The 14,116-nt window shown below is 41.8% G+C and overlaps 1 protein-coding gene across 1 annotated transcript in view; it reads left to right on the forward strand.

Annotated features, from left to right (window-relative positions):
* EXD2 (exonuclease 3'-5' domain containing 2) overlaps window positions 1-8,333 on the forward strand; it is a 24,124-nt gene extending 15,791 nt beyond the window's left edge. Inside the window, exons 5-9 of the mRNA XM_012656283.1 lie at window positions 943-1,277; window positions 2,289-2,395; window positions 2,659-2,794; window positions 3,835-4,191; window positions 6,839-8,333. Of these exons, the coding sequence (XP_012511737.1) occupies window positions 943-1,277; window positions 2,289-2,395; window positions 2,659-2,794; window positions 3,835-4,191; window positions 6,839-7,055 (1,152 nt within the window). The 3' untranslated portion in view covers window positions 7,056-8,333. The remainder of the gene's footprint in view (window positions 1-942; window positions 1,278-2,288; window positions 2,396-2,658; window positions 2,795-3,834; window positions 4,192-6,838) is intronic.
* Window positions 8,334-14,116: the final 5,783 nt, after the last annotated feature.

Genomic DNA, 14,116 nt, shown 5'->3' on the forward strand with positions numbered 1-14,116 from the left:
GTTTGTATATTTTAAATGGGTGAATTTTAGTATATGTAAATTATATCTCAATAAAACTGTTTTAAAAAAAGAAAGGAACCAAGGCACAAAGAAGTAACTTATGTGGGGTCACAGCAATAAAGTGTATTAAAGACATTAAGATATAATCTTATTAATAGATATGGCAGGTCATTTCTTTTTCTTTTTTCCTTTTTTTTTTAAGGTAGAGTCTTGCTCTGTCTCCTAGGTTGGAGTGTAATGGCATGTTCATAGCCCACTGTAGCCTCCAACTCCTAGGCTCAAGTGATCCTCCCACCTCAGCCTCCCGAGTAACTGGGACTACAGACACATGCCACCATGTCTGGCTAAATTTTTTAAATTATTTTTTGTAGAGACAGGATCTCACTGTGTTGCCCAGCTGGTCTCAAACTCCTAGCCTCCAGTGAGCCTCCCATGTCAGCCTCCCAAAGTACTGATATTACAGGCATGAGCCATTGCACCCAGGCTGCAGGTCTTTTCTGATTGACAGTCATACAGGCCTCTTATGATTTCAGCTATTCTAGAGGCTGACTACCCCCAAAATGAATTTCATGCACTAATTGTCAGACCTTTGTTAACTACCCTCCCCCGAAACTTGAGAGAAATCTGCCTAGCACTTTGATAGCAGATAGAAAGAAATTTCACTGATTTATATAGATTAGGATTTTCCAGCATTTAGAGTAAGTCATTTTTTTAGCTATTTTAGTTAAAAACATAGGGAACATGAGAGTTAATTTTGCTATTTAATTTACTTTTTATAGCTTGAAATTTTTCATGATAAAAAGTTTTAAATACATGGTACGTGGGTTATTGTACATTTTGAGTTAGGACCCTAAAAGTTGTCTATATCTTTGTGATTGACTTTGAAGTTGCTCTCTCTGGTTCGCCTTCCACATTCCACTGATCTCTGACTTTTTTCTTCAGGTAACTTATGCTGCCAGGGATGCCCAGATTTCAGTGGCTCTCTTTCTCCATCTTCTTGGATATCCTTTCTCTAGGAATTCACCTGTAGAAAAAAATGATGACCACAGTGGCTGGAGAAAAGTCTTTGAGAAATGCCAGGATGTGGTAGACATCCCATTTCGAAGTAAAGGAATTATTAGATTGGGAGGAGAAGAGGTTAATGGTGAGGCAGCAGAATCTCAGCAGATACCAAGAAGTAAGAAGTATAAGGTCGACGGGATGGCACCAGGCAACCACCAAGGAAGAGACCCCAGAAAACATAGAAGAAAGCCCCTAGGGGTGGGCTATTCTGCCAGGTAACTGAGTTGTTCCCTGTCCAGTAAAAAGTTAGTGGCCCAGCCTTCAGCAAAGGGTGTGATGCTTCACCTTGGGTCTGGGGAGAAGGGTTGTGAGGAGAGCAAAGGCTCTCCAAGGGTTAATTTTACTTTTCCTTTCCTTCAGTGCCATTTGGACTATCCTTTGCTTTATTTTTGTATTTTTTCTCCTTTTTCCCTTCTTTTACTTTTTTATTTTTGACAGTTGGAGTGGAAATGAGGAGAGCTTAGCCTAGTTTTGTCACTGACCCTGATGTGACCTTAGGCCTATTATTTCCGCATCTGTACATGGGGGTATAATTATTATTCCTTGCTTATTTCAGAACAGCTTTGAAAATGAATAACATGAAGTACCTTATGCTTTTCAGGAGAAATATATCATTTGGTGTTTTGTTCATATGGTATTTGATTATTTAGAACAATATCCTACTCTAAGAAAATGTTATCTCTAGCCAATGAGAATATTCCTATACCATTTATACCTCTGTTATAGGAAGATGGCTAATAAGTACTTTGGAGCAGAAGTTTGGTCCCTGTAGCAAAGTGCCTTTAGGAATTGGATGATTAAATTGAAGGAAGTATTGCATGTGAGCCAGAGATAAATCCAGGCCCTCATTACTTTAGCTTGAGCTTTAAAAATTTTAATTTACTTTGTTTAATCCAGTGATTTGGCAGTTTTCTTGTTGCTCTGTTCCTGTTTGTGTTCATAGCAGAGCTACGTAAACACTACCCAGCTCACTCCCTAAGGTCTCAATCCATAAGTATAAAAACTATAGACATAAACTAATTCATTTTTAGTTCTGTTTCCTAGCCTAATGCAGGTGGAGGATTAAACATGGTTTCTTACCCTGTTTTTTTTTTCCATAATTGGTATGTTTGACCCTAATGTTGAGAGAATAGTTCAAGTCACTCAAAAGAGAATATGGGAAGGCAACTGACACCTTGACTAACAATGAGCTTTCAGTTTGAGATCAATTTCTCCCTTCCCTGCAGAAAATCACCTCTTTATGATAACTGCTTTCTCCATGCTCCTGATGGACAGCCCCTCTGCACTTGTGATCGAAGAAAAGCTCAGTGGTACCTGGACAAAGGCATTGGAGGTGTGAGATTCAGCTGTCATAGTTTCTCTATAATTAGATGCATGTGGGTACTGGATAGAATAGGGAGTGAGACAGGGAAGAGGATGGATAGAAGAAAGCAGGAAGACCTTGAGACACATGGGACCAGGTAGTCACAACCCAGAAATAGTGTTCTCTGCCAGGACACAGCGAAGAGCAGTTAGGGAGGTGCTTCTTCCTGGGGTGGGGTTGGGGTTGGGGGTGAGGGGAACATCAGACACTAATGCCTGTTTTTTTTTCCTAAGAGCTCGTGAGTGAAGAGCCTTTTGTGGTCAAACTACAGTTTGAACCCGCGGGAAGGCCTGAATCCCCAGGAGACTATTACTTGATGGTTAAAGAGAACCTGTGTGTAGTGTGTGGCAAGAAAGACTCCTACATTCGGTGAGTGTGGTTTGTGTTGGGCTGCCTGATTGTCTGCCCCAGGTGAGAGTTGCCTTTGTAGCCACATGCAGAGCCCTTGGAGCCTTGGTTGAGTCTGCCCACTTTGGCTGAGAGGCCTTTCCCCACGAGCTTCAACATTCTGCCTGGCCTTGCTACCGTGGCCTACCCCACCTGAGCCATGCCTTAGTTTCTGGAATACAAGACGGTTCTCAGTAATAGTCTACCATGGAGAGTGGTTCCCTTTTGCTCATGTAGGACCGAAGACCAGTACAAGCTGTGTCCTTATAATCCTCCCTTGAGTGGCTTACAAGCCTTCTGAGTCTTGGCATTGTTCGTGGAGTGTCCAGATGACCTGAAGGCTGCTCTGTGCTGTAATACGATTTCACATCAGGGTCCCCACACAGTGAAGGTGAGGCTGCCTGTTAGGCCTGAGTGCCCCGACACTTGGGCTTTCTTCCTGGCTTCTGTGGAGCTATTCACTTTCCTCCTTTCTTCCCCTGCAGCATGAGACAAAGAGTTGTTGCTGCTGAGAGCTTTTCTTGACAGCTTAGTTCTCCTTAGAAAATAATCATAGACCTTGGTGAACCAGGGAAATAGTATCAAAGTAAGGGATTCCTCAGATGAAGGAAATTGGCTTTTTCTGGTCCTCAGGCTTTTTTGAGAAAATTGTTTTCCAGATGTCAAAGGCCACTAGAATGTCTTTTCATTTCTCTGAGACTTCCTTCTGAGAGCACAGCCTTCTCAAAGGTTGTTATTAACTTCTCCCTAACCCTGGCCTTCCACCGAAGCCTGACAGCAGGAGGTCATACTTCAAAGAGAGAGGAACATAGAGCACAGATAGGTAGGGAGGAACCTAAGGCACAGGTAGGGCTGAGAGTGGAATAGGTAGTATTGCCTTTATGTGTTGGGTGGTGGTGCCCAAGTCTTCTCAGTCTTGTTAGGCCCAGAGTAGAATCCCAGTAGCCTGTCTGCTAGCTTCACATGTGTTCTGGCTCGTATGCCACTGAAGGAGCACTGTTTTCCCGGTGTGCTCATTCCAGGAAGAATGTGATTCCACATGAGTACCGGAAGCACTTCCCCATTGAGATGAAGGACCACAACTCCCATGATGTGCTGCTGCTTTGCACCTCCTGTCATGCCATCTCCAACTACTATGACAACCATTTGAAGCAGCAGCTGGCCAAGGAGTTCCAGGCCCCCATTGGCTCTGAGGAGGGCTTGCGCCTGCTGGAAGATCCTGAGCGCCGGCAGGTGCGTTCTGGGGCCAGGGCCCTGCTCAACGCGGAGAGCCTGCCCGCTCACCGAAAGGAGGAGCTGCTGCAAGCACTCAGGGAGTTTTATAGCACAGACACGGTCACAGACGAGATGCTGCAACAGGCTGCCAGCCTGGAGACCAGGTACTATTTACAGTTCTGGGCCGTGAAGGGATTGGGGAGTAACCCAGTGAGTGACATTAACCCTCATTGCTTCGTCAGACTGCTTGCCAGGGAGGGGGCATTAGCTGCTTGCAGCACCTGGCTTCATGCTCAGTCCATTAGGTGTCTAATGGTGTAAGACACCATGATGGTGGAATAGAATAATTTACTTTAGAATTTCCTTTCCGTGGAAAGAAAAGGGATGGGGGAGGAGAGCGGTTGCTAGGTGACTTGCGTCATCAGTAGGTGCCATTCTCCTCCTGCCCCTTTTTAATAAAAATTAAAAAAAAAATAGAATTTCCTTTCCATAGGAAATTTGCTTTTTGTGAGGTGTTTGTTCTTGACCCTTTAAAGTCATATGCTAAGTCCAGTCATTTTCATGATTAGCCTGAGAGTGCAAATGCAGTGGAGTTGCATCTTACCATGCAGAGGTAAATCCTAAAGTTGGCACATGAGGTGAAATAATAGTCAAATGACATCCTCAAATCTCTGAATTTCCCCCATGAAGTATAGTACAGTTGTCTCTTGGTATGGGGGATTGGTTCCAGGACCTCCCTTGGATACCAAAATCCACCGATGCTTAAGTCCCTGATATAAAACGAATTCGGATGATAAGAACTCTGGGGCTTAGTTTTGCTTCCCAACTGTTACTTTTTTCAACAGTACTAGGGGTTGAAATAAGTGAACTGGTATGTTCACAAAACCCTGACAAGTGATGCTCGTTGCCTATACGGTTCCTGTTATCAATTAAATAAAAATAAATAAAAACTTTATAGCAGCAAATATTTATTTTTTTCAAAACCTAAACTGTTTATTTCACTCCTGCTACTGATCTATCACAGATACTGTAAATATTATTGAGCAGATATTTATAAATACACTGTGTCTTACAGCACCAAGCTAATAAACTTTATATAAATTGCCTTCATTATTTCTAATAACAACCTGATGAGGTAGGATTTGGATTTCTTACTGGTTAACTGATAATATTGTATCTTACATTTTTAAAATTTTCAAAGTTAAAAAAATTTATTATTGCATTTTATCCCCACAACTATTCTGTGAGGTTGTAGAATAGACATTACTTTCTAAGGTTTTTATTATTATTATTTATTTTAGAGAGAGGGTCTTACTCTGTCACCCAAGCTGGAGTGCAGTGTCATGATCATAGTGCACTGCTGCCTCAAATTCCTGGGCTCAAGCCATCCTCTTGCCTCAGCCTCCTGAGTAGCTGGGACTACAGGCATGCGCCACCACCATGCCTGGCTGATTTTTAAATTTTTTTTTGTAGAAACAAGGTCTCACCATGTTGCCCAGACTAGTCTTGAATTCCTGGCCTCAAGTGATCCTCCCACCTTGGCCTCCCAAAGTGCTAGGATTACAGGCATGAGCCACTGCACCTGGCCTTCTAAATTTTACATGGGATACCTTGAGGTTTAAGGCTAAGTAACTTGCCAAGGTCTTATTACAAATTAGTGAGAATGGCTCCTTTGACCAATTCCCAAATATGTTTCCTAAAACAGCTAAACCTCTCCCTTTCAGCCACAGACCTTTCTAACAAATTCATTTTGCTGAATTGGATAGATGGATGCTGGACATGGGACTGAGAAGAACAGTTGTTTGGAGACAGATAGGCAAGTTAGTGGGAAGCTCATGAGCTAAATAATATGTCTACAGATACCCAGAGGGCACTGACACTGCTAGACTGGTGGGGGTCTTGGGAGAGAGGATTGAAAGTGAGGTGTAGATGTAGGGAGAGGAAAGAGTCTGTGCAGGCAGGGTACTTCCTTGAGGAACATCATCATTATTCACAGGGGGTAAAAGCACTGTTCACCTGGCATCAGAGAAGTTTTTAAGGCCTCTCTGTTTAGTCGGGAAGGAAGCAGGGATTCATCTTCTTACTCAGCAGCGTCATTTGCAGAACTGAGCAACCACAGTAGCATTTCATGGTGACTGAAACACTTCTCTCATCGATGTGGTTGGGCTTTTGTTTTGTGGGAAAGAAGTCACTAAAGAAATGTGCCAACTTGCATTTTACATTCAGGTATTACCCTAAGTTATGAAAAACTAGAACATGTGGGCCGATGTAACAGCCTCATATAAATACTGAGTATGGCTCAGAATGGATAACTTAAAAGAAAGGGTGAGCTCATCACTGAGTAACCTTGGAATAAATAACACATTCAGTTAGATAGTAGGGCCTGCCGTGTGGGACCTGAGCATTATGCAGTGACCTTCGCATAGGTGTAGCTCAGAACCCCCAAATGCCTCCTGTAGGGTTGGGAGTTGTATGTTCAAACTATAAAAAGGGGCAGAAATAAGAAAAACGATGTTTTTTTTTTTTCCCCATGTTCCCCCATTCACAATACAGACCAAGCACAGGGCCTGGGCTGGGGTGTACATGGGGTAGCTTCACTCTGCCTCCTCTTTCTATACAGGCAGTGTAAGAACACAGCCTGTGGGAAGCACTGGGAGGCCTGAAAAACGATGTTTTGAAAACATTCAAGTAACTAACCCTTTAGGAGTCTAACAACCTCCTCACATCCCCTTGCCCTGCAACATTTGAGCCGTCCATGAGACCGTCCTGTGCTTGTTTCCCTCAGACCCTATGTACTTCATGTCTTGACAGGATTTCCAACGAAAACTACGTTCCTCACGGGCTAAAGGTGGTGCAGTGTCACACCCAGGGTGGTCTGCGCTCCCTCATGCAGCTGGAGAGCCGTTGGCGTCAGCACTTCCTGGACTCCATGCAGCCCAAGCACCTGCCCCAGCAGTGGTCCGTGGACCACAACCATCAGAAGCTGCTCCGGAAATATGGGGAAGATCTTCCCATCAAGCTGTCATGATAGCTGCTTTCCTCCCAGGTTAGGACAGGTGGGAAGCTGGAGCCAAGGTTGAAAAGTCACCTCTTCCTGTTTTAATACGTCATTGTCAAAGCCTGAGTGATACAACTCAGAATACTGACTTATATTAATACTAATCCCAGGATACTTCTGATAGAGCAAGGCTATTGTTCTAAGGGGAGCTTATTATGATTTTGGACTTTAATTGGGCAGGGTCAGTATCCTTTTTTTCTCTCTTTTATTTTTGTGGACAAGAGAGGCCTTGGCCTTGTTTTTATTCTTCCTCTTCTGCTTTCCCTGTGCAGAAGAAAAATGAAGAATTCTCTCTGTAGTATTTGTTAAGACTCTCATAAAATGTTTTTAATATATTTCTTCCCTATCCAGTATGTTGGTTTATCTCTAACAGGGGCTGTCCAGTATGTTAATCTAATCAGGTTAGGAGGAGAGAAGAAGTTCTTCCAGAGGTTAGAGAAGTGAACAAGGAGTCAGACTTATTTTCCTAATTCAACCTCATAATTACAATTTCTTTGGCTTCCTGCTGTCCCATAACTCATCTGGTTGGGATCCATCCCGTCTGGGTCACTTCAGTTTATTTCATATTACTTCCCCTTTACAAATCCAGGACCAAAGCAGCACTTCCTGCCATGTGCTTCCACCCTAACACTGGAGGAAATCCTTTTCTGGAAATGAGCCTTCAACCTGGGTGGGGCAGAAGGGACCATAAACACCACCTCCCAATAGAACTCTGACCATTTGCTCAGCTTTTCCTTTCGTGCTGTTTATTGCCTGCTTGTTGCACGCCTCCTGCCCAGAACTGCAAGGTTTTTAGCTTAATCCCTTTCTGAGGGGAAGATTATCTTTTCTCAGAATCAGTATCATCTCCCGTTAGTGTTCTGTGTACCATCAGATTTGCAATACTGACCTCTTTTAAGTACTTAATTCACTTCCAGAGTCATTTGTTCAGGTTGCAATGTGAGGACTAATTCATCTCCTCTGAAGCCTGGGACACCGGGATTGGTTAATATAATACATTAGATGTTCATAAGGGGAATGGTGGTTCATTTTCAAAATGTTAGGCCACCACTTTGAGTATGAATTCAACTTTATTAGTGATTAGTATTTTTTCTTAAGTATTAGGAAAACATTCTTATTTTACAAGATCTTAACAAGCTTAAAAAAGAATTTTATAACTAGAATCCAACAAGAGAGCTCTATTTTGGAATTGTGCCCAAGTTGGTGATGGTTGCTCTAACATTGATAAATAAAACTTCTAAGTGCAAGGCTCACTGATTATAAATGTAAAAATTTTCTTTATAACTTTATAAAATTGGTAAATATTCTTGGGAGAGGAGATATTTGTCCTACAGGTCCCTGCCTCTTGGCAGTGCCATGGTATGTGTACACGGATATACCACACACAGTGCACCACAGGCCCTCAGCAGTACATGTCCCATCCTGCATTTTGTTCCTCTGCCCCTTCGTTCCCGCTTGTCTTCAAACAGTCATAGCTGGGATCATAGCTGGGAAATCATTGGAAACAAATAGTACCAGCCACTTTGGGGAATGTAGATTCAATGTAAAGGTTATTACGGGGCCTATCCTAGCTGTGTGGTGTGGAGCCCGGGAGTGGAAGACAGCCTTGGTACTTGGTTGTGGTAACAGTCAGGCTTGCCACAAGGTGGCACTCGGAGATTTGTTTTTATATTCACCCTCAAGAGCTAAGCTACCGTGGTTACCGAACATAATTTATGACTTACGTTTCAAAATTTGTGTAGCTCATTTTGAGTCATTTTGATAGCTTTACAAGAAAAACTTTTTCTTTGAAACAAGAGAGTTAGGCTGTTTCTTTCTCTTTCCCTCCGATTCTCATGCTAAGAGGTGAGAAACACTAAAGAGGTAACTTAAGCTGTAGTGGTTGCCATGGAAAGATGGAATGGGTTCTCCAACAGAGCTTCCTGCAAGGCCCAGTAAAACAGGTCCAGCAGCAAGGTCAAGGAAAAGGCTAGACTGTGTCACACAAGATTTCTCATCCTTTTCAGGAAAGAGTTACTGTATAGATTTGAACCTCTTTATTTCCTGAGTTTGCCTTGAACTTTTGCAGCCTTTTCCTAAGACTGAAAGTTGCCATCTTAAATGAGAAATTTTAGGGTAGACATGTTTTAAAATAAATATCTTTTTTTTCTGATAATAAAAGTAACGTATACTCATTAGAGAAGAGTCTAAAGAATAAAAATCATCCATTTTCCCTCCATCTAGAACAGAACTAAACTTTGCTGGTGTATTTATGAATTTCCTTTCAGTATTTAAAAATGAATTAATATGTATAATATTTAAACAAAATGGAGGATCATACACACATACACACACACAGGTTGGTATCCTAATTTTTCTCCCTCACTTAACATGGTGTCACAAGTAATTTCCTGTGTCTTTCAATCTTTGAAAATAGATTTCTAGTGGCTCTACCTTATTTTATCCATTCCCACACTGTTGAAAATTTTGGCTTCAGATTCTTTGTTGTTTGTTGGTGATGCCATGATGAACTTTCCTGTGTATATCTCTTTGACGCTATGTCTGGTAATTTCTTTAGAATAGAGTCCTAGAAATTGGATTGTGAGGAAGGAATTGGATTGCTGAGTGAGTAAAAATTGATACCACCTTTTAGGAATGAAATGCTTCCCTCAGACTATTCAGCTCCAAGTGCCTCGTGCATTCACTGAGCTTCCATGTGAGTAGCAGTGAGAGGACAGTGTCATGGCAAGGGCCTCTCTGCCTGCTCCCTGATCATCATGTTTGTGGGCACTGAGTCTCTTCTGGCTTCCTTTCTGTCTTTCATCCTTATTGCCTCATTTCCCCTTTGTAGTTGATGTGTTTTGTAAACAGTTTGTGTTATTTTAAAATGAAAATGTAGGTTGGTCTGAGTGCAGTGGTGTTTACAACTCATTGATCACAACCAGTTATAGATTCCTTTGTTCCTTCTCCACTCCCACTGCTTCACTTGACCAGCCTTTAAATGAAATAAAATAAAATAAAACAAAATAAAAATGTAAATTAAAAGTCATAAACAGATTTTTTTTCCTGATAAGCAGTTAGTGATTTGCCATCCTAAGGTGAATGAGGCACAACATTCAGCGATTTGTTGCCGCTTAAGAGTGTAGCCATAAGTTACTTATTCTTATCCATGTCACGAATGGAGATCAGATGACAAAATGTATTCTGTTGAAAGAAAGCCATTTTAATCCCTCATTTTAGACTCTTAGGAACCCAGCAGGCATAAAGAGCTTTTGTTCACCTTCCTATTCTGTCTGTTGTTTGGGGCCCTAACATTTGGCTATGAGTTAAATCCTTAGTTTACCCTGCCTTTCTTAGTTTTTCATTCATTTATCCTCTCCTCCTTCTTTTTCTTCATTATATCTCAGCCTTATGAGAGATATCATTTTTTCATTTAAAGGAGATATTTTCTCATTTTGCTATTTTGCTAATTGTTATGTATTTTAAATGAATCTTTTTTTCTGGTCTTTTGTCTTTCCTATTATAAGATGGCCATTTTTGTAGTACCTAATCCTCTCAGGAATACAGTGAGAATCAGTTTTTCTTGGAGGAGATAAACTAACAGAGGGTGTAAGAATGACTCTTGCTATGATTAACTCTGGATCTGAATAACATAAAAATAATACATAATCCCGCAAATACTTTTATTTTGGAATTCAGCTATACTTTTTAGACATTCACCAAGTTGCCCCTATGTGTGAGAGTTCAGTACCTTCTGCCTGTTTCAGTCCTAGAGCAGTTTTGCATCAGGTGATGGAGCAGAGGTGTGACATGCAGCCACACGGCCCATGTTTTCAAAGGGACCTATTCTACCAGGCTAGTAGGAGATGCATTAGTCACTCCCTTTGCTTGAGGCACCAAGGCCCGTGCTTAAATGCCAACATGTTATTTGGGAAGATGGGAAGTACATTAGACCATTGTTTGCTTCTAACCAGCTTTGTCTGGCAGCCTCTAGACACTGTGGATAACTGACCAAATGGGTAATCATTTGGGAGATAATCAAGAACTGACTTCTTCTGCATATGAACAGCGAATGTCAGAGGACTGAGTTCGTGCATCCTGGGTTGTACCCTCTTCTAATATGGTGCATACTGCCTTAAAGGTCATTCTCTGCTCTGACCGAATGGAGGTAGTGAATCTCATACCCTCCAGACTGAACTCAGAGAATTTGCCCTCCCTCTAGCCTCCTTATTTGTTATTAATTCTTGAATTTTTCTGTCTTGCTGGATGGGGTAGCCTGTTGACTTTCTGCTAGCATAAGCTTCAAAAGCTGCTGAATTTAGAGTCAGCATTATTATAAGCATGATGTGTAGGTCCAAAATATTCCTGATTTGGAGTAGCTACTTATATTCATTCTACTTCTATTTCCCAGAGATCTCCTTTCTCAGGCTACAACATGGTGGGGCAGAGTTGGGATTCTGACTACTCAGGCCACCAGGGTATCTATTAAGTCCTGGATAAGAATCAGAAATTTGAGCTTAGTAAGCTAAAGGGACTGAAAAGAAATGAGATTGAAACACAGGTAGTTTTAAAGGAAGTACATTTGTTTGGTTGGTGGGGGTGAGGTGGGGGTTTGTTCATAGACTTAATTTTATATACTATTCCTATACCCAGTTCTGTCATGGGTTGGAGGATCAGAGAGGAGTGGGCTGGTGACCTGGGTTCTGGTTCCAGCCACCAGCTGTGTATCTTTGGACTAATCACTTTTCTGGACTCCTTTCTGTTCCTAGAAAATTAGGGGCTTGAATTAGATGTGCCATAAGGACCCTTCTATCTGTAGCATTCTGTAATATACTTTCTCTTGGGTACTGTGTACCTTCTGCTTTGTTACACATTCTTGTCCCACCCCCAGCCCTGGAAATGGAAACTATGCATGGAAAGGAGGCTAATGAGGGAAGCAGGATGCCATACCGTGTCCTCCTGGCCACGCTGACTAGGGAGAAGCCTGCTGTCTCCATCTGGTGCTCCACTTGGGGTCAAAATACCTTTCTCACCAGAGATGTCTTTGTGTGTCTCAAGGGAGCTCACATTTCCACTCAGTCTACTATTTAACCATGAAGAGAGAAGGGAAATCTTTAAACACATTGCCAGTGCTGTAAAGTTTAATAAGACATAAGTGTAGAGTGGAAATGAGGGAAGTGTGCCAAGTGTTGTAGATGGGAGGATATTGAGGGCAGGGAGGGGAAAGACTGTTTCTCATTTTAAGGATAAGAGAAACTAAGGATATATCATAGAGAATTGGATAGAATTGGGTACTTTAAAAGGAAAACATTAAACCAATGTGTAAAAATATTCTCTTGTTTTAGAGACAGGGTCTTGCTCTGTTGCCCAGGCTGGAGTACAGTGGTACAAGCATAGCTCACTGTAACTTCAAACTTCTGGGCTTAAGCAATCCTCCTGCCTCATCCTCCCAAGTAGCTGGGACTACAGGCGTACACTATAATGCCTGGCTAATTTTTATATTTTGTAGAGATGGGGTCTTGGAGCCTGTGTCTTGTATAACCTTGACTCACCTTGGACTTTGTCCTGCTTACTTGCCTTTGCCTGGGCAGCAGCTAGACGAACGTGCAAAATGTAAAGTTTGCATTTTTATAAGCTACTAAAAGATATCTCTCTTTATTCATATCCATTCCCTGTGAACTGGCAGAAAACATATTTTAGTCCATCCTTGTGCTTAGTCCCAAAGAGAGTGTATTGGCTTTTCTTTGTGTAACACAGATTTATACCAAGTATGTTCAACTTGGGGCTTTTTTCACAATAATCACCTACATGTAGATATGAGCCCCTACTTTCTACCAAATTGGGGTACTTTTGTTATTCCAGAAAAAGTGACCAGATAGCCAAAAAGGAGGCTAAACTACATTTCTTTGCCCTTGCCTAGATGGACCCTAACTTTATCTAAAATTGTGACATCTCTTGTTATGGAACCAAGTAAAGGCCCAGTCAGCTGGCTTAGTTTCTTTTTAATCAAAATATGTGTGTTTGGCCCTGGAGATTTGGTAAGCTCGAGCTGCCGCACGCACATATGGCTTCCACTGAGTTCTTAGATACAATGAACAGGACTAAAGTTGGCTCAAAATAAGAACAGAAGATGACTTGGGGTTAAGTTTTCCTTTTTTAAATGTTATACAAGCGCAGAGCAGTCGGCTGCCATCCCCCTCTCAAACCATCAGCAGAGCTTGACCTTGGCCAAGATTTTGCCTCATCCTCTTGGCATTTCAACACAGAGTTGCGTTTCAGCCGTGGAATGCTTAACCAAAAGCACATGCTATAGTGGTGGTTTCCAAAGAGCAAGTTTTTGCAAAAAGTCCGCATAGTGTTAAAACAACAGCTTTCTCTTAACCACCAACCCAACAAACCTCTAAGTAGTGATTCTTTGGCTTATTTGTACACAAGGGCTGGGATTTTGGGTTTTTTTTAGCAATACTTCATTGAAGTGCAGTACAATTAACATTGAACAATGTGCACAAATCTTAAGAAGCCAGCTTGATGAATTTTGACAAATGTATACACTCATATAACCAGTAAGGGCTGGAGTTTTTAATATTACATGAAACACCTGTCCTGATGATATACATCTTGGGATTGGTAGGTTGCACATTCATCTAGCTGAGCAAATTACTGTAAAACAATAAATCCAGGTCAAAATGTGATGAAGATTTAGTGGTCTGAGGTCAGGCAGTTTGCCCTTTTTTCACATCTAGTGGATTTGGTTATTGTAAAGCTTCATGATGTTTGCTTTTAACAAGTTAATTTTTAAGCAACAGGTAAGGCCCGGCATGTTGGCTGTCACCTGTAATCCTAGCACTTTGAGAGGCCAAGGCAGGAGGATTGCTTGAGGCCAGGAGTTTGAGATCAGCCTGATGAACATAGCGAGACCCCGTTGCTACAAAAAATGGAAAAATTAGCTAGGTGTAGTGGTGCGCACCTGTAGTTCCAACTACTTGGGAGGCTGAAGCAGGAGGATCACTTGAGCCCAGGAGTTCAAGGTTACAGTGAGCTATCATGATGCC

The sequence above is a fragment of the Propithecus coquereli genome, unplaced genomic scaffold (assembly GCF_000956105.1).
Source record: "Propithecus coquereli isolate 6110/MARCELLA unplaced genomic scaffold, Pcoq_1.0 Scaffold5, whole genome shotgun sequence".
NCBI classification, from domain to species: Eukaryota; Metazoa; Chordata; class Mammalia; order Primates; family Indriidae; genus Propithecus; species Propithecus coquereli.